Source organism: Bufo bufo, chromosome 8, assembly GCF_905171765.1.
Source record: "Bufo bufo chromosome 8, aBufBuf1.1, whole genome shotgun sequence".
Lineage (NCBI taxonomy): Eukaryota > Metazoa > Chordata > Amphibia > Anura > Bufonidae > Bufo > Bufo bufo.
The window spans coordinates 95,248,396-95,272,714 of NC_053396.1; the positions used below are offsets into that span (position 1 = coordinate 95,248,396).

Genomic DNA, 24,319 nt, shown 5'->3' on the forward strand with positions numbered 1-24,319 from the left:
TAAGGCTACTTTCACACTAGCGTTCGGAGCGGATCCGTCTGATGTTTCATCAGACGGATCCGCTCCGATAATGCAGACGTTCGCATCCGTTCAGAACGGATGCGTCTGCATTAAAACTTAGAAAATTTTCTAAGTGTGAAAGTTGTCTGAGCGGATCCGTTCAGACTTTACATTGAAAGTCAATGGGGAACGGATCCGCTTGAAGATTGAGCCATATTGGTGTCATCTTCAAGCGGATCCGTCCCCATTGACTTACATTGTAAGTCTGGACGGATCCGCTCGCCTCCGCACGGCCAGGCGGACACCCGAACGCTGCAAGCAGCGTTCAGGTGTCCGCTCACTGAGCGGAGGCTGAACGCTGGCAGGCGGATGCATTCTCAGTGGATCCGCCTCCACTGAGAATGCATTGGGGCCAGACGGATGCGTTCGGGGCCGCTCGTGAGCCCCTTCGAACGGTGCGCACGAGCAGACACCCGAACGCTAGTGTGAAAGTAGCCTAAAATTGCTGCGCCAGGAAAGGGTTAATATACGCAAATGAACCTCTAAGAGCAGCAGTGGCATTGCCATTACACCTAGTACAGTGATGGCTAACCTCTGGCACTCCAGCTGTAGTGAAACTACAACTCCCAGCATGCGCCATTCCTTTCTATTTTTATCTGCCGCTAAAGGGGCAGCCACTGCCAATATCTTTTTACAACACACGGAAATAGATAGATAGAAAAAGAATCCATCAAGTGAAAAAGTGAGTGTTTATTTTTTTTACTTTACATATTAATATAAGACAAATATTACAATATCAACAGCAGTTATTCACACAGTAAACAGATGTACACGGTAGCTCTAATGGGACAGAACAAGCCAATGTGTATATACTGTAGCAGCTTTTATCCCAGTGACTTCTAGGCAGCTTCAATCAGTTATTTGAAATACAAGCAATTAATCCTTCATATACGGTCAAGATCTTCACTCTTCATAGCCATACGAGTCACCTCCACTTGTGTAGGCAGTACCTGACCTAAAGTAAGACACAGCAAGAGGTGTTAAGACACACAAGTTAAGGTTTGTATTGTGCAGTAAGTGTCCAAGTATGCATTAGGAAGGGTGTACAACAATACAGGATGCTCAGTTTGTAAGTCACCGAACAGTTTTAAGGCTTATGCTCATGAATTAATCTTAGTGCCTGAATGAAAAATTAAAGGGATTGTCTCACTTCAGCAAATGGCATTTATCATGTAGAGAAAGTTAATACAAGGCACTTACTAATGTATTGTTATTGTGTATATTGCTTCCTTTGCAAGCTTGATCTCTGGATACATCTGATCGGCAGGAGTCCAACACCTGGGACCCCCACCGATCAGATGCTGATCATCAATCCAAATGAGGCCTTCTCCAAAGGATAGATCATCAGTAAGAAAAAGCTGCAGAACCCCTTTAAAATCAAGCCAACAAAGGAGGCAACATGGACAATCACAATACATTAGTAAGTGCCTTGTATTAACTTTCTCTACTTAATAAAATGTCACTTGTTGAAGTGAGACTTGTGCAAGTAAAGTGCACCATTTTAAGTCTTGTTTTGACTCAATTGTTGTGACAAATTATAGACAAGCTTTAATATTTGTTGGAAAATAGCCATTTCCATGTACACCGTATACCATGTGCCATCAATTTCTAACGTGTTGTTCAAATAAAAACATCAAGAATTTAATCTTCCAACAAAAATATACAACCTTATTAGCTTACAACATTGGCTTTAGTGGTAAAAAAATATTCAGCATTTCTCTCACCAAGACGTCTCTTAAGATCCTCATTCTCTTGCAGAAGTTTGTGATACCTCACATGACAGCATTTACATATCTAGGTATAAAGAGAGGAGGAGACTGTTACAAAACAAGGGACACTTCCATTAATCCTCATGCAGTTGTCTGTGGAACACCGTCCGAGAGATACCGGACTGGCATTGCAGGAGCACACGGAGTCCTAGCAACCAATGACGCCTTGTGCTCCAGCAATGCCAGTCTGGTATCTCACGGACGTCTGCATGAGGCTTTACCATGCTAACATTTTTTGTTATCACATCAACAGTGAATTTTTTTATATTTTTAAACAGGCGGATGGTGCTCTGGACGTAATTTTTGGAAGCTACTCATTGTATTCTATTTCCTGTCCTGGATCTAAACTTCCTCCTTTGTTTGGACTATTAGCACAGCAAAAAGCCTCGCCTGACTGTCAGACCATCATCTCGAGTAGAGAGGGAAGGGCGAAGGGGAGTTGACGAGTACTTAGTTACAGCATCATAGTAACATAGTACATAAGTACATAACATAGTAACATAGTACATAAGGCCGAAAAAAGACATTTGTCCATCCAGTTCGGCCTGTCATCCTACAAGTTGATCCAGAGGAAGGCAAAAAAAAACCCTGTGAGGTAGAAGCCAATTTTCCTCACTTTAGGGGAATAAAAAATTCCTTCCCGACTCCAATCAGGCAATCAGAATAACTCCCTGGATCAACGACCCCTCTCTAGTAGCTATAGCCTGTAATATTATTACACTCCAGAAATACATCCAGGCCCCTCTTGAATTCCTTTATTGTACTCACCATCACCACCTCCTCAGGCAGAGAGTTCCATAGTCTCACTGCTCTTACCGTAAAGAACCCTTTTCTATGTTTGTGTACAAACCTTCTTTCCTCCAAACGCAGAGGATGTCCCCTCGTCACAGTCACAGTCCTGGGGATAAATAGATGATGGGATAGATCTCTGTACTGACCCCTGATATATTTATACATAGTAATTAGATCTCCCCTCAGTCGTCTTTTTTCTAACGTGAATAACCCTAATTTTGATAATCTTTCAGGGTACTGTAGTTGCCCCATTCCAGTTATTACTTTAGTTGCCCTCCTCTGGACCCTCTCCAGCTCTGCTATGTCTGCCTTGTTTACAGGAGCCCAGAACTGTACACAGTACTCCATGTGTGGTCTGACCAGTGATTTGTAAAGTAGTAGGAATATGTTCTCATCACGGGCATCTATGCCCCTTTTGATGCAACCCATTATCTTATTGGCCTTGGCAGCCGCTGCCTGACACTGTTTTTTGCAGCTTAGTTTGCTGTTTATTAAAATTCCTAGATCCTTTTCCATGTCAGTGTTACCGAGTGTTTTACCATTTAGTATGTACGGGTGACTTGCATTATTCCTTCCCATGTGCATAACTTTACATTTCTCAGTGTTAAACCTCATCTGCCACTTATCTGCCCAAGCCTCCAATCTATCCAGATCCCTCTGTAGTAGTATACTGTCCTCTTCAGTGTTAATTACTTTACACAGTTTAGTGTCATCTGCGAAAATTGATATTTTACTATGCAAGCCTTCTACAAGATCATTAATAAATATATTGAAGAGAATAGGGCCCAATACTGACCCCTGAGGTACTCCACTAGTGACAGTGACCCAATCTGAGTATGTACCGTTAATAACCACCCTCTGCTTTCTATCATTGAGCCAGTTACTTACCCACTTACAGACGTTTTCTCCGAGTCCGAGCATTCTCATTTTATATACTAACCTTTTATGAGGTACAGTGTCAAATGCTTTGGAGAAGTCCAGATACACGACATCCATTGATTTGCCGCTGTCAAGTCTAGTACTTACCTCCTCATAGAAACTGATTAAATTAGTTTGACATGACCGATCCCTCACGAAGCCATGCTGATATGGCGTTATTTGCTTATTTCCCATAAGATGCTCTAACATAGCATCTCTCAGAAAACCTTCAAACAGTTTACCCACAACAGATGTTAAACTTACCGGCCTATAGTTTCCAGGCTCTGTTTTTGGACCCTTTTTGAATATTGGCACCACATTTGCCATGCGCCAATCCTGTGGGACATTCCCTGTTAGTACAGAGTCCGCAAATATCAGAAATAAGGGTCTGGCTATGACATTACTTAATTCCCTTAGGATACGGGGGTGTATGCCATCCGGTCCTGGCGATTTGTCTATTTTGATTTTTTTAAGTCGCTGTTGTACTTCTTCCTGGGTCAGACAGGACACTTTTAATGGCGAATTTATTTCAGCATTCAGCATTTCATCTGACAGTTTATTTTCCTCAGTGAATACATTGGAGAAAAAAATATTTAACAGCTTTGCTTTCTCCTCGTCGCTCTCTGCGACTCCCCCCTCATTACTCTTTAAAGGGCCGACACCTTCAGATTTATACTTTTTAACATTTATATAATTGAAGAACATTTTAGGGTTAGTTTTACTCTGTTTGGCAATTAATCTCTCGGTCTCTAGTTTGGCCGCTTTTATTTGTTTTTTACATGTTCTGTTTTTTTCCTTATAGTTTTTCAGTGCTTCCGTGCTACCCTCCTGTTTTAGGGTTTTATATGCTTTCTTTTTGTCATTTATTGCTTTCTTTACAGTTCTGTTTATCCACATTGGTTTCTTTTTGTTCCTTAACCTTTTATTCCCATACGGTATGTACCTCTCACAATGAGATTTTAGGATGTTTTTAAAGATATCCCATTTTTTGGCTGTATTTTTATTTTTGAGGACTTTGTCCCAGTTAGTTAGGCCTATGGCCTCTCTTAGTTGGCTAAATTTAGCTTTTTTGAAGTTTGGTATTTTTGTTTCTCCCTGTAGAAACGCTCTTTTGAATGATAATTGGAAGGTTATTACTTTATGGTCACTATTTCCCAGGTGTCCCCCAACCTGCACGTCTGTTGTTCTGTCAGGTCTATTGGTTAATATTAAGTCCAGTATGGCCGTCCCTCTAGTCGGGTCCTGAACCAGTTGGGAGAGATAATGGTCTTTGGTTATTGCCAAGAATCTGTTTCCTTTATGAGATATACAAGTTTCAGTTTCCCAGTCTATATCTGGGTAGTTGAAGTCCCCCATAATAACCACCTCATTATGATTTGCCGCCTTGTCTATCTCGTTTAGTAGTAGATTTTCTGTGGACTCTGGTATATTAGGTGGTTTATAGTAGACTCCTATTAGTAATTTATTGTTGTTTTTAGCTCCATGTATCTCTACCCACAGTGACTCCACATGTTCATGTCCCTCACTTATATCTTCACGGAGTGTGGGCTTTAGACAAGATTTTACATAAAGGCAGACCCCTCCACCTCTCCGGTTTTGACGATCCTTTCTGAACAGACTGTAACCTTGTACATTAACTGCCCAGTCATAGCTATCATCCAGCCATGTCTCAGTTATTCCCACTATGTCATAGTCCTCCTCACACATCACTAATTCCAGTTCTCCAGTTTTATTAGTCAGACTTCTGGCATTAGTATACATACATATGAGAGGTTTATGTATATTTTTTACCCTACACCTTTCCTTCTGAACTGTTCTTGTCCCTCCTTCCATTTCTCCCCCAGTCCCACTACCTTGCCCCCGGTCTCTATCTGCACTATCTTCCCCTTCTATAGTGTAATTACCCTCCCCCCCAGTCCCTAGTTTAAACACTCCTCCAACCTTCTAGCCATCTTCTTCCCCAACACAGCTGCTCCTTCCCCATTGAGGTGCAGCCCGTCCCTACGATAGAGGCTGTAGCCGACAGCGAAGTCGGCCCAGTTCTCCAGGAACCCAAACCCCTCCATCCTACACCAGTTCTTGAGCCACTTGTTAATTTCCCTAATCTCCCGCTGCCTTTCTTGTGTGGCCCGTGGTACCGGTAGTATTTCGGAAAATACTACCTTTGAGGTCCTTGCCCTAAGCTTTTGCCCTAAATCCCTGAAATCATTTTTAAGGACTCTCCACCTACCCCTAACTTTGTCATTGGTTCCGATATGGACCATGACCGCTGGATCTTCTCCAGCCCCTCCCAGTAATCTGTCAACCCGATCCGCGATATGTCGAACTCTAGCGCCAGGAAGACAGCACACTGTTCGGCGATCACGGTCTTTGTGACAGATTTCCCTATCTGTTCCCCTAATAATTGAGTCTCCCACTACCAGCACCTGTCTGGCCTGCCCTGCTCTCCTGGTCCCCTGCTTACCGGAGCTGACATTCCCCTGACTGGCAGAGGAAGTGTCCGGCTGCGGCAGTGCCGTCCCTGGACTGACATCCCCCTCATCTGCCAAACGTGCAAACTTGTTGGGGTGTGTCAGATCAGGGCTAGCCTCCCTGGCACTCTTCCCTCTACCCCGCTTTCTAAATGTTACCCAGCTAGCTACCTCACTTTCCTCAGCCTCCTCTCTGTCACCCTCTCCCTCATCTACCCCAAAGAGTGCTTGCTCGGTGAGAAGCAAACTTTTTTGCAAATTGTCAATGCCTCTCAGTGTTGCAACTTGCCCATTTAGAGACTCGATTAGCGATTCCAAACGGGTAATTTGCTCACATCTTGAACAAAGAAATTCACCCTGGAACGGCTGTTCCAGGACTGCATACATCATGCAAGATGTGCACTGGACTGCGTTGTCAATTGTGCAACACATACTAAATGGGGATTACACCACAAAAGAAAAAAATACAATACAATGTAGTAATAATATACAGGCTAATTGCAGTCCCCCTCTGAAGTCCCTGAATCTAAAGTCACTTAATCTTAAGTCACACACTTACACAACCACACTTAATCAACCACGCGTCGCGGTCAAACTCGCGTTATATATCTGCTTATATTAATATAAATGCAGCTCACTGCACCAGCCTGGTTTGCTTCCCCTCTGGAATCAAAAAGGCTGTGCTGTTCTTACTGCTGAGTTTTTAAAGTCTCCTAATTAGACAGCCACACCCTAATTAAACAGCCACACCCTAATTGCTCACCTGTGCAACCCCTGGAGAAAGAAAAAAAAAAAAGTGTTATCACAGCACAAAATACAGTCAAACACAGCCACTCATCAATGTCCACAAATTATTTAGCTCTCAGATACTCCCTCACTTAATCTTAAGTCACACACTTAATCAACCACACTTAATCAACCACGCGTCGCGGTCAAACTCGCGTTATATATCTGCTTATATTAATATAAATGCAGCTCACTGCACCAGCCTGGTTTGCTTCCCCTCTGGAATCAAAAAGCCTGATAAGTGCAATGCTCTTGTAATTTTTCAAGAAAATACAGCAGTCATACGGTTATCCCAATTCTACACCTACTATTATACTAGCAGATAGCATCTTCCCCTAAGACAATATTTTGTACTTCGAGGTATTCTGGTTTTAATGATTACATTTATTTAGAGACTAGGATGTTGAGCAATTTTTTTTCAATATACATCTATTTTAAATTTTGCTTGATCTTTTTTTTTATAGAATCTTTTATTTTCCAAAAGGGGAAGATCTACAGCTTAGAGTTCATATAAAGAACATAATACAACATAATGTCATCACATACTAAATTTTCCTCTTATCTTTACCCTCCCATCCCTCAGTTCCGCGGAACCACTGTCATAGTTCCAATAATTACCTGTTTCTCATTTCCAATTGCCCCATATCCGCAACCAAACTAATTTCTTCCCCTCTGTCTGAGCAAGAATATGTTCATACTCCTTTACCCCATGTACTCAGTCCATTCCTGGAAGAATGGATATTTCATAGAACCCCAATACTTAATTATAATCTTAGCAAGGGCTATACCCCTAAACCAGGGTAGTTGCTCCATTTTATTTTTATTGATCTCTGGGAGGTTGCCAAGCAACACGTATTCAATACAGGCTTCCTATTTCAGAGGGGAGCTGTTCTGCAATTTCCTAAATATTTTAATCCAGTAATCTTATACCCGGGCATTCCCACAATAAGTGTTTATAATCACCTCTATCCTTATGACATTTATAACATTTTGATTCTCGGTCTTTATAAATGGTGGATATTAATAGTGGTGTATATGTGTATTTTCAGAAGAATCCATGTATGGGCTAGGGAAACTGGACTTTGATATTTCTGTAAACGATATCCCACGAGGTCTGCTCTTTACTTCACTTTTGAATGTGATCAACTTTGTATATTCATATGTTCACTTTGCATAAATAGGTGATATGGCAGGGGTGTTTCGTGTCATCTCATAAAAATCTAAAAAAAGTGTTGTGCTACAATTAAATAATTCTTATTTTTAGTGTGATATATAGCGTGTCGTAACTGTTCATATCGAAATATATCGATAAATTCAAATGTTGTGTCTGGAAGAATTTCCATTAATGGTTTAACCTGCCCTTTGTGGAAAACTTGTGAAATTAAGTGTATCCTCTGTTTTTTCACAATATTCAATGTCCACTAACTGCCTAACTTGCGGTAAAGTAACATTCCCCCAAAGAGGGGTAAACTGAACTGCTTGGGATAGTCCAACAATAAGCCTAACTTTTTTCCAAATAACCCCTGAGCATTCTACTGAACGGGTTTTCTGTTTTCTTCTGTATGGTTCCAATTTCAAGAATATGAAAGATCTTCCCATGGTCTACAATGGTCCCTAAATATTAGCCGTACGCAATTATTCTTTTGGTTTCTTATACACCATCTTAGTTGTGCAGCTACATAGTATCCTTTAAGGGGACGGATAGTATTGCAATTTAATTCTAACCCGTTTGCGACCCCATATTAATTCATTAAAAAGGGTCTCCAATTTATTAAAATTTTTTTGTCTTCAATAGTTATTGGACTTGCGTTTAATACATTTAGTAACATTGGTAATAGTCATTTTTATAAGAGCAATACGATTAATTTGTGACAGGGGGAGTTTTAACCATGTTCTGATTTTTTCCTTTAACTTTATTTATTATTGGGGATATGTTCAATTTCGTGTAATACTCCAATTTAGTCCCTATGTGAATGCCCAGGTATAAACAGAATCTAATGGATCCAATACACAAACCCAAAAATTGTGACCCGGGGGAACAGGGCGTTTTAATGGAAGAAATTTGGATTATTCCCAATTTATTTTGTATCCAAAATCCAGCATCGGTGGCCATGCTTGCACACTGCAGGCAAAAGCTTTACATGATAAATGCCATTTGCTGACGTGAGACAACTCTTAAACCTTTAAAGTGTTGACCCTTTAAGGAGTGATGAGGGAGGAGTTAGAGAACAACTAGGAGAAAGAAAATTTATTAAATACTTTTGTCCACTGTATTCACTGAGGAAAATGAAATGCGGAGTGTCAAAATAAACTTCCCCATTAAATGTTGCCTGTTTGACCCAGGAAAAAGTGCAATGTTGTGCCATTATTCAAAAAGGGCAACATCTGGTGGTTATTAACAATACATACTCTGATTGGGTCACCTTCAATAGTGGGGTACCTTAAGGGTCAGTATTGGGCCCTATTCTCTTTAATGAATTTATTAGTGATCTTGTAATGGGGTTGCACAGTAAAAAAAAAAGCAATTTTTGCAGAATCTAAACTGTGTAAAGTAATTAACAGGACAGTATACTACAGATGGATCTGGGTAGATTGGAGGCTTGGGCAGAGAAGTGGCAGATGAGGTTTAACACTGACAAATGTTATGCACATGGGAAGGAATAATGCAAGTCACCAGTACATACTAAATGGTAAAACACTGGGTAAAACTTACATGGAAAAATACTTTGTGGACAGCAAACTTAACTGTAGAAACCAGTGTCAGGCAGCTGCTGCCGAGGCCAATGAGATAATGGGTTGCAGCAAAAGGGGCATAGATACCAGTGATGAGAACATAGTCCTGCCACTTTACAAATCACTAGTCAGACCACACATTGAGTTCAGTTCTGGACTCCTGTGAACAAGGCAGACATAGTGGAGCTGGAGAAGGTCCAGAGGAGGGCAACTAAAGTAATAACTGGAATGGGTGGACTACAGTACCCAGAAATATCAAAATTGGGGTTTAGGGGAGAAAAGAAAAAAAAAGGGACAACTGAGGGGAGATCTAATAATTATGTATAAATATATCAGGGGTCAGTACAGAGATCTCTCCCATCATCTATTTATCCCCAGAACTGTGACGAGGGGACATCCTCTGCGTCTGGGGGAAAGAAGGTTTCTACACCAATATAGCAGTGGATTCTTTACGGTAATAGCAGTGAGACTATGGAACTCTCTGCCTGAGGAGGTGGTGATTGTGAACTCACTAAAAGTTCAAGAGGGGCCTGGATGTATTTCTGGGAGTGTAATATTACAGGTTATATAGTTATTGGATTTCTGATGGAGGGTCATTGATTCAGGAGTTATTCCAGTTGCCTGACTGGAGTCCAGAAGAAATTTATTCCTCCCAAAAAATAGGAACCCTGGCTTCTATCTCCATGAGGTTTTGGTCTTCCTCTGCAACAGGTTGAGAACTGGATGGATACATGTATTTTTCCAGCCTAATGTTACCATCTAGATTACCTTGAATTAATCTGTGCTCACAATGGTCTTAGATCCCTATACGCTTGACTGAAACTGGCTGATTATGAGCACACATTTTAAAATCTCAGATAACCCCTCTAAGTAATCTAGATGGCAAAAGCAACTTCATTCTACCTCAACATCTAAGATATTTAAATCCCTCCAACAGTTTAGCCAGTATCCTGGACATAGCTATACTATTTATTTTTTTCACACACAAAATGGGGAAAGAGGGAAATTTCCATAAAATTTTCTTCTTTTAAGTTTATTTGTCCCCCTAGGGCAGTGTTGGCGAACCTATGGCACGGGTGCCAGAGGTGGCACTCAAAGCCCTCTCTGTGGGCACCCACACCATGGAAAAAGTCTATGGTGTACCAATATGCCTTAGACTTTTCCTGCCATTCATCAGTGCAGGGCACACTATTAACAGCACAGGCAGCGCACTGAATGTAGTGAGGTTATTATAGCTAAATGATAAAGTACATGGAAGATATACTATATTGGACTGTTGTATTCAGGGTAAATTGCCGTGTTGGCACTTTACGATAAATAAGTGGGTTTTGGATTACAGTTTGGGCACTCTGTCTTAAAAAAGGTTAACCATCACTGCCCTAGGGCATGTGAACATATGAATAGTTTACTACTGCAGTTTAACCCTACCTGCAAGTAGATATTTGTATATCTATTGTGCGGTTTCTGTTGAGGATTTACTGTTTACATTAACAACCCCATTGTAGTCTATGGGGAAAACCACTATATCTAAGGTGCGGAACTACAGTTTGACAGGTCGTGGATTTTAAAAAAAAAATCAGCACAAAAGGTAATTTCCACACGTAAAAAATATTCAAAGTGTACATGAGATTTGGCACGCTCACTCACTTTGCTGGTGCTATATGCTGTGCTTTTTCTGCACCTAATCTGCATCATGTGCAGTTACCCTAATAGGAACATCGTACTATTGCTACAAACAAGTTTTTCCTGCCATTGTCAAGTTCAAATGCCACAGGCAGGGTTGTACAGATATTTATTTTTGCCCCCTCCTCCCAGCAAACTGTACCCTGTGGAAAAATCCATATTTGCCCGCTTCCCACCACTGCTTCCAGCTCTAGTCACTGGCCTTCCAGTTGCCATCTGTCAATTTACACACCGAACGAGTCACATGCGCTACTACAGCCAGTGACATGTCCCCAAGCAGCATGTCACTGCTGGTTCACATGCCGTTTGAGGCCATGTTGACGTTGTGGCCAGTCATTGGCTGCAGTGGCACATGTGAACCCTTGTGTGGAAATTAACAGGGGAGGATGGGAAGTCCAGGAAGCTGGAATGGAGCGGCGGGGAGCAGATGAGTTTGTATTTGTCCAGGAATTAGCTATTGATGGCCTATTAAGATCATCATCAATATCTGATGTATAGGAAGTCCGACACCCCATACATTAGTAATTTTAAAGTAGCTCCGGTGCTGAAATTTTACAGCTGTGAATTGTGTAATGTGGTGCAGGAGCCAATTTTAAACAGATGGCCTATCCTGAGAAAAATTCTGGACGTCCCCATTAAGGACGGTTTAATGCATAGCACAGTTTGTACAAGTGGATAGATAGATATATATATATATAGCACTTATGCGTCTTATGGGGCGAATGCTGCATTTTCAATGATATGCCACGTGGCGGGTGTATCAGCTGAGAGGGAGGAGGGGCCGGCATCTGGTTTTATAATGCCAGCGGGGCCCATGCAGTGACTGTATTCTACTACACGGGCCCCGCTCACTGTGTATAATCGTATCTGTAATTGTAGGCATTGTTAATGTATACAAATTCTGGGTAATCAGCACCTGTATTACGGTACTTACAAGCGCTCGGTAGCAGAGAGGGAGGAGGCAGGGCGGGCGCTGGCAGCGTCAATACGTCATGCGCCACCCACTTTATGAATGAAGCAGGCGGCATGGGCGCATGACGTAGTGACTCACGCTGCCAGCGCCTGTCCTCCCGGCCTGCCTCCTCCCTGCTACTGAGCGATTGTAAGTACCGCAATACAGGCGCCGATTACCCAGAATTTGTATAGATTAACAATGCCTACAATTATATACAGTGTGCGGGGCCTGTGTAGTAGAATAGTCACTGCACGGGCCCTGCTGTCATTCTAAAACCAGATGCGACCCCCACCCCCTGTATTGGGGGGGGTCATTCACACTACAGGGACACTTATGGAGGGGATCTGTGGATGACACATAGCATAAGATGCTAACAGTGTCACCCACAGATTCCCCATTAGTTCAAAACCCACCAAAAGCACACCTTTTGGTTCAAAATATTTTTTTTCTTATTTTCCTCCTCAGAAACCTAGGTGCGTCTTATAGGGCGAAAATTATGAAATATATAATTTTTTTATTTTTTATTTTATTTTAACACACACACACATTAAAAGGAACACTGCAGTCACAGGAAAAGCACATCTTTTTCTCGTCTACAACATTAGATCACATTTACCAAAGAAATACAAAAAGGAAAAAAAATTTAAACTAAAATAAAACTGTTAAATACCTCTAGGTGCTGGCAACCATCATGTATGGATTCAGCAAATTCTAATACAGGGAGAAAAAAATTATAATATATATTTTAATCAGAGGGTTAGAAAGGATTACATAGTAAGACAGTGGCATAAAATGAAACAAATAATCCAGCTGTAATGTATATTCACCTTAATAGGACACCAGACATTTCCAGCATAATGGTGGGTAAATTAAAGGTTATTCCCATATTAGACATTGAGGGAATATCGATTAGCATATCCTACGTTCTAGTCTACCATTTCCAGCAGTCTCAGAGGTGAATGGAGAGGTGGGCCCTGCATGTGTGGTCTCCATTCATCGCCTTGGGAGTTCAGAAAGTAGCCAAGTGCGCTCACTCTGCTATTTTCAGTACTGCAATAGAAGTGAATAGAGTATGCACGGTGTACTCTCTCACTTCAGAGGCCCTGTTCTGGAGATAGAAGCAGGTCCAAGAGGTGGGACACTAACCTGACATTGATTGCATATCCTAGATATATGCCAGCAATGTCTGAGATGGACCAACCTCTTTAAAATGCATGTTCAAACTCCAATTGCAAGAAGCTGCATGTTCTCATAACAGCAATTCATAGGACTGATTAGTGAGCAGTGTGAATCCACATTACCAGAACACTCCTACCCTTTGGTTCACTAAAGTGGTTGTCACCTATTAAAGGCTATGAACACCTTTGTGGAAAACATTATAGCATTTTACTAAATTTGGACTAAAGATACATTTTTCAACTGGTCTAACAATTTTCAACAGCTTCTCCTGCACCGCTTTCGGTTTCTCGGTATCTGCAGAGTAGCTGGCTCTCCCTCGACCGTGGATCCTGTCAGAGAAAGGATCTGATATTTGCAGACTATTGCTTTCTGTTTTACATAGAGTCAGTCTTGTCTGACCGCTCATGTCAGATTATAGACTCATAGCTAAACCACTAACTGATTTAAGACCTATTCTTACCAAATTAGTGTTTGAGGTGTCAGGCGTTCAGAGACACGGGCAACACATGGAGCTGTCAGACAGGACCGATTCGAAGTAAAACAGAAAGCAATGGTCTGTATCTATACTGAATGCGAAGGCTGCAGGACAACTGTTGAAACGACCAACGGACAAGATTGTATTCATTTTGGATAAAAAAATAATGCAATAAAAAATTTTTACGCAAAAAGGTTTTCATAGCCTTTAAGCACTGTACTGGATTTACAGATAAGTATATTTACTATGCCAGCACCAATGACTGTAGGTCCTTGTGCTGTAATTGATTTTAATACTCAGATTAAGACTAGGCATTTAACTGAATCAATTTGATTATTCACCATGTCAGTGCAGCACAATTCAGAATTTATCAGAAACAGGAAAAGAATTAGCCCCAACCCAAAAATGTGGGGCTAATATTGGTCAGCACAATTTTGACATGCCTTCCCTCTATCAAAAATCCTCCGAGAGCCAAAAAAGCTTAACTGCCGAGCATTCTGAGAACCGGGCCGACTTGTTAAAGCATTCCAATGACCCTGAAGAATCCCCAACTGAATATGTGCTCCAAACCTGACTGGCACCTGTGGTGATTATGACTTGATCCTGAAAAATCCAAAGCATATCCCGAGATGGGTTTACCCACCAAGTAAGGGACGCAATCACTTGTGTACTTAACTGTAGGGGGATCATCCAGAGAATAGTAATTAATAAGGGAGTCACCAACTCACTAAATTTCTCCACTGCAATGAAAGAGCCTAACTGACTACTGGAATAGCGCACTTCATCCTCCCCAGCTCGGACATGCCCTCCATGATTGTAGTTCGTCTCCCAAATGCCAAGCTTGTTACTTCCTGTAAAACAGGTGAAACTCGAAAAATTTGAATATCGTGCAAAAGTTCATTTATTTCAGTAATGCAACTTAAAAAGGTGAAACTAATATGAGAGAGACTCATTACATGCAAAGCGAGATATTTCAAGCCTTTGTTATAATTTGAATGATTATGGCTTACAGCTTATGGAAACCACAAATTCACAATCTCAGAAAATTAGAATATTACATGGAAAAATAAATAGTTAAATTGAAAAATGTATGACTTATGAAAAGTAACCATACATATGTTCAGTACTTTGTTTGGGCCCCTTTTGCATCAATTACTGCCTCAATGCGGCATGGCATGGATGCCATCAGTCTATGGCACTGCTGAGGTGTTATGGAAGACCAGGATGCTTCAATAGCAGCCTTCAGCCCTTTTGCATTGTTTGGTCTCATGTCTCATCTTTCTCTTGGCAATGCCCTATAGATTCTCTGTGGGGTTCAAGTCAGGAGAGTTTGCTGGCCAATCAAGCACAGTAATCCCATGGTCATTGAACCAGGTTTTCGTACTTTTGGAAGTATGGGCAGGTGCCAAGTCCTGCTGGAAAATGAAGTCACCATCTCCATAAAGCTTGTCTGCGGAAGGAAGCATGAAGTGCTCCAAAATCTCCTGGTAGACAGCTGCGTTGACTTGGACCTGGACTCTAGTTTATTGATTGCATGTGATGAGGTTGGATCGACTCCTGTTCCCAGGACTGCTGCTTAGTTTGCGACTTTGACACATAGAACTATTTATTTCTCCTGGCTGCGTTGACTCTGGACTTTATGAAGCACAGTGGACCAACACCAGCCGATGACATGGCTCCCCAAATTAACACAGACTATGGAAGCTTCACACTGGACTTCAAGCATCTTGCATTGTGTGCCTCTCCATTCTTCCTCCAGACTCTGGATCCTTGGTTTCCAGATGAGATGCAAAAGTTGCTCTCATTAGAAAAGGACTTTTTTTTACCACTGAGCAACAGACAAGTTCTTTTTTTCTGTAGCCCAGGCTTCTGACGTTGTTTGTTGTTCAGGAGAGGGTTGACAAGAGGAAAACATTTGAAGCCCATGTCCAGGATCAGTTTGTGTGTGGTGGCTCTTGATGCACCAACTCCAGCCTCAGTCCCCCCCCTTTGTGAAATTCTAACAGTCAGGAAAAGGCCGCTGCGGTCATCCCTGCTGCTTGTGCACCTTTTTCTTCCACACTTGTCCCTTCCACATAACTTTCTAATAATGTGCTTTGATACAGCACTTTGGGAACATCCAACCTCTTTTGCATTTGCCTTTTGAGGCTTTCCTTTCTTATGGAGGGTGTCAATGATGGTTTTCTGCACAACTGTCAGGTCAGCAGTCTTTCCCATGATTGTGATTCCTACTGAACCAGACAATTTAAAGGCTCAGGAACCCTTTGCAGTTGTTATGGATTAATTAGCTGACTAGAGTTAGAGCCTAGAATATTAAACCTTTTCACAATATTCTAACTTTCGGACATTGTGAATTTGGGGTTTCCATAAACTGTAAGCCATAATCATCCAAATTATAACAAAGGCTTGAAATATCTTGCTTTGCATGTAATGAGTTTCTCTCATTAGTTTCACCTTTTAAGTTGCATTACTGAAATAAATGAACTTTTGCACGATATTCAAATTTTTGGAGTTTCACCTGTTTTACAGGAAGTAACAAGCTTGACATTTGGCAGACAAACTACGATCATGGAGGGCATGTCCGAGCTGGGGAGGATGAAGTGCGCTATACCAGTAGTCAATTAGGCTCTTTCATTGTAGTGGATAAATTTAGCAAGTTGGTGACTCCCTTATTGCTTACTATTCTCTGGATGATCCCCTACAGTTAAGTACACAAGTGATTGCGTCCCTTACTTGGTGGGTAAATTCATCTTAGGATATGCCTTGGATTTTTTCAAGATCAAGTCAATCACCACAGGTGCCAGTCAGGTTGGGAGCACATTCAGTTGGGGATTCACTTTTTTCCTAAGAAAGAAACTTCTTGGACAAAACCTTTTTTGCAAATCTGTAATCTTGAATCTTACTCAAGGAGTGGAGGCCAGCTCTTTATGGTAACCATCCCTTACACCACTGACTGGTGGGGGTCTGACACCCAGGACCCCCTTCCAATCAGCCATTTGAGAAGGCACCAGCTCTCCAAGCGCTGCAGCCTTTTCAAATTTTTCCTAGGCCAGTGATGACACGTTCAGTCATGTGACCTACAGGCACCTCAGCCCCATAGGAGTGAATGGGGCTGATTGCGATACCAAGCACAGCTGCTATACAATGTATGGCACTATGTTTCTCACAGGAGCGTTGGTGCCTTCTCAAGCAGCTGATTGGTAGGAGTTGGACCCCCACCAATCAGATATTGATGTGTCCTGAGGATAGGTTATCAGTATTAAAATCTTGGAAAATCCTTTTAAGGAAATAGGCAGCAGTCAAGGTAGCTGAAATATTGGGCTTAAAAGCAGCCACTGAGGCCACCCACATGTTTTTCAAATATATCGCAGCCCTACAATCCATAAAGTCTTTGCCCCATGAGGCCAACTCCACCTCATTAAATTGGCATTATATGTTTAACAGAAATATAATATAAAATATAATATATATTAGTTTTTTCCCCCACCAGTTTAGTATCCTCATAAGGATACTAGGCTTTCTAGGGCAGAGGTCCCAGAAGATAGTGTCCTGCACAGATTTTGCTCTTTACCTGCATAGTGGCTGTAAAAGCTTTGAGTAGAGTATCCGTTTCGGAGTAATATAACAATAGTTTACCCACAGATTAATCTGAAGAGGAACTGGAGTTCCCAAAAATCCCACCTTGGTTTCCTCATCTGAGGAGTTGGATAAAATAAAAGAAGCAGCTAACCTTCGAACACAAGGGGAAGGCCCTGCTACCTGAAGACAACAATCCTGACAGGGGTCCATACCCTTGTCCTATGGACAGGAACCGAGGAAGAGGGCGATTATCCTTTTAAACCATCTTAGGGCTCTTTCACACTTGCGTTGTTGGGTTCCGGCATAGAGTTCCGTCGTCGGGGCTCTATGCCGGAAGAATCCTGATCAGGATTATCCCAATGCATTCTGAATGGAGAGAAATCCGTTCAGGATGCCTTCAGTTCCGGAACGGAACGTTTTTTTGGCCGGAGAAAATACCGCAGCATGCTGCGCTTTTTGCTCCGGCCAAAAATCCTGAACACTTGCCGCAAGGCCGGATCCAGAATTAATGCCCATTGAAAGGCATTACTCCGGATCCGGCCTTAAGCTAAATGTCGTTTCGGCGCATTACCGGATCCGACGTTTAGCTTTTTCTGAATGGTTACCATGGCTTCCAGGACACAAGTCCTGTTTGCCATGGTAAAGTGTAGTGGGGAGCAGTATACTTACCGTCCGTGCGGCTCCCGGGGCGCTTCAGAGTGACATCAGGGCGCCCCACGTGCATGGATGACGTGTCGCATGGATCACGTCATCCATGCGCATGGGGCGCTCTGACGTCATTCTGGAGCGCCCCGGGAGCCGCACGGACGGTAAGTATACTGCTCCCCCGGTCCCCACTACTACTATGGCAACCAAGACTTTAATAGCGTCCTGGGTGCCATAGTAACACTGAACGCATTTTGAAGACGGATCCGTCTTCAAATGCTTTCAGTTCCCTTGCGTTGCTACGGACCCGGCGGGCACCTCCGGCAATTGAAGTGCACGACGGATCCGGACAATGCAAGTGTGAAAGAGGCCTTAGAAGTTCAAACAATGACTTTTTTTTAACAGTTATCAAGGATGCAAGTCTTTTTGCAGCGGCCAATTTTTTGCAAATGTGGCAATAGCGACAAGTACAAGTACAGCCACATCACTCATCAGAACAGATTGTCATTTTGTCAGTAACAGCAGTGACAAAAAAAAAAAAAAAATTTTTATATATATATATATACACACACACACACACACACACACACATACACACACATACACACACATTTTTGCGGATCCACGTCATTTTCGCAAGAATGGCGGCTGTAAAATCGAAATACCAAGATAAAAAAAATTATTAACTTTGGATTTCTCTATGTAGTCCAATTTTCTACAGTCTGTATGGAGATTCTCTTTACATACCAGTAGAATTAGTTGGACTTCTTTCAATCTCTTTTGAGGTCAGCGAGGAATAAACCTTGTGTTTTTCTGCTTTGGTTTGCACAGCATGGTTTGGAGAGGCACTAGCTTGAAAACTGGCTTCAAAGGAGGCAGCCTCTTTAGGGACGCCCAGTGAAGGAGTTGCCTGTTTTGCAGTGGATCTTACAGCTGATGTGCCTTCAGCTTTTAAACCAATTTCTTTTCGAAACCCAAGTGTTGGAAGTTCTCCCAGATTTTTTTTTGTAGGTAACCCTGGAACATAGAATTGTGATAAACAGTAATAATACCTGCTGTATAACAAGCTATACACAACTTTAAATTGAGTCGGTCACCATTTGACCATCTAATCTGCTTACACCATTTGGTAGAGGCTGGGTAAAGCCATACCTTTTATGGAGCTTTTTACATCCCGGTGTATGACTTTATTCTGCCACATTCCGCTCTCTCAAGTGCCCAGGGCGCAGCTGTAGAGGTCTACTTGTTAGATGCTACAGCTGTTGCTCAGTAAAGGTGAAGGGCTGTGAAGCAGCTCATTGCAGAAAGCACTCCACAGTGAAGCAGCACCCTGGGTATTTGAAAAAGCAGAATCAAACTTCATATTTTCTCTACTCCTGAAGAGAAGCTTCTTAAGGTACTTTTTTAATTTATTTCTCTCCCCAGCCCATTTCTGTTCACCTTGAAATTTAAGTTTCGGAGACACTTTTTGGGATTGTAGAAGAGGGGGACGTATTGAAGATGTTCCTGGTCTTGGAAGGCTGGTTCTGACACCTATTGAAGAAAAATGAAGTTAATTTCTACAATATATAAAACATTAGTATACACTTCTTTGGGAAAGCTGTAGTCTCACCAGTTGATATTGGCGGACGCACAACCAAAACAGTCTCGCCACTTCGAGTATCTTGCAGATTGGCAACTGCATTCTGGCTTGCAACAGAGAGACGTCCAGTATGACCTGTTACCCCAAATCGTGTAGGTGGTTTAACAGAAAGGGCAGTTGGTAGCTGAGAATGTGTAGTACCAGACTTTACCTGTAGAATAAGATATCTAAATGTAAACATTTATCAGGAATAAACTGACGGCCCCTAGCCTGCATAGTGGCAGGTAGCTGGCAAGTATAAATTTCTCAGCAGGCAATGCATTCTAGGGGACCTAAGTTAAATTAAAGTTATCCAATGTCTAAAACATACCCCCCAATGCTCGTGCCTCTCATATAAATTATACTTAATCTTCTCCCCAGCACCCACGTTGTCCCTGAACCCCACTGCATCTCCAAGTTGAGCAGATCAAAACATCTGGCGATGGAGGGAGCACCCGTGATGCTAGGGAGCCTTGTCACAGCCTGCCATTAGCTGCTCCCCACCGTTGCCAGATGTTTTGATCCGTGCAACGGGGAGATACAGCAGCGGCCATGCGGGGATCAGCACAGGTGCCAGGGAGTGGGGCAAGTATAATCTATATGAGGGGCCCAGGCATGTTTTAGACATTGGATAACCACTTTATTTACACAAACTTCATTAAGCCACCTCCTTAATCCCCAATGGTCTCTTTACTTACAAGCAGCAGTTACTACCCATCTAAATATATGACCATGGTAACTATCACTGGTCTGACCAATGCCCGGATGTAAACTGAGCCCAGAAGTGATGGCGCTGGACTTGAAGAATAAGGCCTAGTTCAGACTTCAGCGATTACCATCAGTGATTGCGAGTAAAAACCATATGCGGGTCAGAAACACAGAGCAGGTGAAACTCTTACCATTATACTTTGTGTAGACTCCATTTCTGGTTTTGGCTCAGTCACTGAAGTGTGAACTAGGCTTAAAGGGGTTTTCCCCATCATATACAATGGGGGCATATCGTTAGGATATTCCCCCATTTTCTGATAAGTGCGGGTCCCACCTCTGGGACCCGCACCTACAACAGAGCGGGGAAATAAATGGAGTGCATCGCGCTGCCGCCCTCCATTAATTTCAATAGGACCGCCGAAAATAGCCGGCTATTTCTGTTGGCCCCATAGAAATAAATGGGAGCAGGGGCCACGCGTGCGCAGTATACTCCCATTCACTAGTATAGGAGCAGCGCTTGGTGGTGGACAGACCCCAGGAAACCCGGGGTACTCCAGCCACAGCTCTCCCCGCTCCTTATAGGTGTGGGTCCGAGAGGTGGGACCTGCACCTATCAGACAGACAATGAGGGCATATCCCAGCGATATGCCCCCATTGTAGGTGATGGGGATACCCCTTTAGGTGGGAATTAACTAGCACTGCGAACCTTATACACAGGACAACCCCCTTAAACTTTACTGCAGCTTGTGACTGGTTTCTGAATGCATGTATAAAAATAAAATAAAAACACCACATTGTGGGGGAACTGCCACAGACTAATGTACAGTTCTGTAAAAAGAGAACCTGTACAGGCACTCTGTACTACTGGCTGGTGCTTCCATACAACACTATACCCTCAACTGGAAGTATTACTCCTAATGGAGTACCTCTAATACAGCATGCAATGGAACATGCCAGTTGCCTCTCAGGAATACAATATGAAGCTGTGAGGCAAAATAAATAAGTCCACACACCAAAACAGTGTCCTCACCATGATTGAGTTTGCTAAATAAATCAAGTCTACAAACCTTAACAGCAGGAGCTTTTGGAATTTTTTGCCTGTTTCCAGTAAACTTGTTGGTTATATTGCCTCCTCCAGCGCCCTCCATGGCTTGTTTTGGGTTTCCCAGACTAGGCCTTGGCAAACTTTGGCGGGCCATTGGGGGGCGGATCATACCTTTTCCCGGTATGCCCCTTGGTGCAATTTTAGAGCCCGTTAGTTCCCTTGCTGGATTCTGACTTGATTTTTGATGCAACGCTAAAGAACGGCGTGCTGACGGGATGCCAGACATTGAAGACATTTGTTTTGGCATTGCCGCTGATGAATGAACCATGCTTATTTGCATACTGGGAGGGGAAAATGATCCTTGTGAAGTTTCTGGTTTTCCTTCATCATTACAGTTCAATCCCTGTGCAACATGAGACAGCTTCTGACTGATCATTCTCAGGTCCCTGTGGACCTTGTTTGTGGAATAATCAAAGACTGAGCCACTGGACATGTTAGGGTCATGTTGAACAGGTTCTTTGCCAGTTTTCTGAAAATCATTTAGTCCAGGGACAGGTGTGGAGGTGATAAAAGAAAGTGACCCAACAGAAAAGACGCTCACATCATGAACAAACTGGGGCTCAACCTCAACGGCCAGAGTGGTGTTGGCTATGACATCAATGCCCGAGGCAGTCACGTCTTGAGTAGCATTTATACAAGACTGTGCCACCATTTCCATTTCAGGCGTTTTATTGGTAGTTTTGTTCTCATGCATGGATGCAAGGTCTTCTGTGGTGTTCACAGGACATTGAGGTCCTGTTTCAATTATCGGTGTTGCATGGTCTGTAGTAACCACCTCAGGCGTTGGAGAAATGTCCTGTGCGATATTGGCAGAAAGGGAAAGATCAATTATGTGTATAGTATTGCCAGAAATAATATCAGAAACCAAGTCTATGTCTTGTGTAGTACTACCAGATGGCAGTCCCACCATTTCAGACACCAGAGCAGCGTTAGATATACTGACCTCCTCTTGACTGCATGGTATATCTAGCGTTTTGTTATTTGGCAATATTTCAATTTCCCGAGTGGCATTTGCTATATTCATCTCATCACTTATTGATATAAAACTCTGTCTGGTGTTGGGAGGGGACTTGCTTGCCTCAGTCTCTTGAGTGATATCAGTAGATGGCAGATCATCATAGGTTAATGCAATGGGCTGTGTAGTACTGGCACACGGCTTAATTTCACCTGTTTCGATGAACTGCCTAATGCAGCCTTTAGTAATCTCATGTACAGGTGTAGGACTTCTAGTAGTAGTGATCAGGTCTTGAAGTGAAGCCTTAATCACTTGGCTGACATTCTGCACAACAGCCGTATCCTCTACCAATACAGCCGGTTCAGTTTCATCGTCAGAGAGCGCATGTTCCATATGAAGGAGATTTTTGGGGAGGGATGTAGTTACGCTTTCATCACATTTGCTAGTGGCATAGCTATGCACAGGCTTTATAGTGGGTACGTCAGGTGCTAAAGTGTATACAACATTTGGTAAAGGAGACATTTTATTTATATGGTTAACAGGGTCTACCCCTGGGTAAGTCTTCTCAAGTGGTTCTATCTTCTGCCTTTTTACGCATACACCATCCAGTCTGTCACTCAAAAAGGAAAGCTCTGCAGTCTCGCTCAGAGAATGCACTTTGTTATTTTTAGTGCCACATTCAGATAAGTTAAAATCGTTTAATTGCATATCAGGCTTCTCGAGATCCAACAGACTCACTCCAAATAGTGATACCCCTTCCTTAAGGGGGCTACTTTCCAGAGAACACAACATTTTGGCCACTTCGCAAGCCAGCATGGACTTCATTGGTGTGCAGTCATATGGAGGGAGTTCGGAATCAATGATAGACTCATCAAATTCTTCCAATTTTCGTTTGCCTGGACTCTTCACTTCAGTTTCTATGTTCTCGATCTGATTAACTATTTCTTGACACTCTGCAGCAAAAAAAGTTCTATAGAGTAGCGTTTCTGTGGGACTTTCATGCGACAAGACATCTGCCTTGGGAAGCTCATCTATTCTGGGTACTTTGTCTTGAGGATACCATTCCTCTGACATATTTGATTCAAATTCCACTTCCATAACCGGAGTAAGTTTTTTCCTTACCCTTTCTTTAGATGGCATTGGAGTGCTAAAATATTTGTTACAATTAATGGAAGCGATCTGGACAGACTCTTGTTCTTGCTCATTTTCATTGGGAACTATAGGATCTGTAAAATAGGACAGGGGCATATTAGAGATGCCCAAAATGTTAGATTTTGAATGGCAATCAGGAGAAGAGAACTGGATTTCATGCAGCATGGGTGGCAAATGTTCTTGAAATAAAACCGGAGAGACTGTACCATCATTGCTCTTTAGGGCACTCTGCACTGGGATTTCTGTCGTGATGCTGTCATTTCTTTCTTTATCATGGAGGGCCAGTGGAGTATTTGTAATGTCTGCACAAATATTCATATTTTGCTTACTTCTAGAGCTTGGAAAGCCACAATCTATATTGTTTTCTAGATCGCCGTTTCCAAAGCTTGATTTGCTCTGTAGTAAAGACTGACATCCAGATTCACTCACTCTCCTTTTAAGTGAACTTGATGGGTGTTTTAGTCCACTGTTCACACTGGGGTCATTTCTTATGTCCTTCAGCACCAGACGTCGCAGCTTATGCAGGGGGCTTTTTGTGCCTACTGGCACTTTAATTGTTTTTTGGGTAGATCCCTCCAGGTTTAAATAGGACGACAACTAGTCCAAGTCAATGAAATATACAGATTTTTAGATTTCTTTTGCAACCTGTAAAACAAAAAAGAAACAAACAAATGGGTAAAGTTTCAGGTCATGCCACACCAATAAGTCTTAAAAAGAGATAACCAACCAAATT

The 24,319-nt window shown here is 42.4% G+C and overlaps 2 protein-coding genes across 2 annotated transcripts in view; both read right to left on the reverse strand.

Moving 5' to 3' along the window:
• Positions 1–735: 735 nt before the first annotated feature.
• On the reverse strand, positions 736–22,050 carry LOC120977663. The gene is made up of 7 exons (XM_040405692.1): positions 21,442–22,050; positions 19,658–19,838; positions 19,486–19,578; positions 18,793–19,062; positions 12,838–12,878; positions 1,785–1,854; positions 736–1,015 (listed from the first exon to the last, which is right to left on the reverse strand). The coding sequence occupies exons 1-7, from the start codon at positions 21,910–21,912 to the stop codon at positions 945–947; spliced, it is 1,197 nt and encodes a 398-aa protein (XP_040261626.1). The 5' UTR covers positions 21,913–22,050; the 3' UTR covers positions 736–944.
• Positions 21,920–24,319, reverse strand: part of LOC120978072 — a 39,762-nt gene continuing 37,362 nt past the window's right edge. Inside the window, exons 2-3 of the mRNA XM_040406307.1 lie at positions 22,034–24,231; positions 21,920–21,935 (exon numbers count right to left, since the gene is read on the reverse strand). Of these exons, the coding sequence (XP_040262241.1) occupies positions 21,920–21,935; positions 22,034–23,904 (1,887 nt within the window). The 5' untranslated portion in view covers positions 23,905–24,231. The remainder of the gene's footprint in view (positions 21,936–22,033; positions 24,232–24,319) is intronic.

Coding starts and splice junctions, on each gene's coding strand:
- LOC120977663 (XM_040405692.1), bottom strand. CDS start 21,912: ATGTCCAGTGGCTCAGTCTTTGATTATTCCACAAACAAGGTCCACAGG. Junction 19,839..21,441: donor CAAAAGCTCCTGCTGTTAAG/GTTTGTAGACTT, acceptor CTTATTCTACAG/GTAAAGTCTGGTACTACACA. Junction 12,879..18,792: donor AAGTCCAACTAATTCTACTG/GTATGTAAAGAG, acceptor TCCCTGTATTAG/AATTTGCTGAATCCATACAT.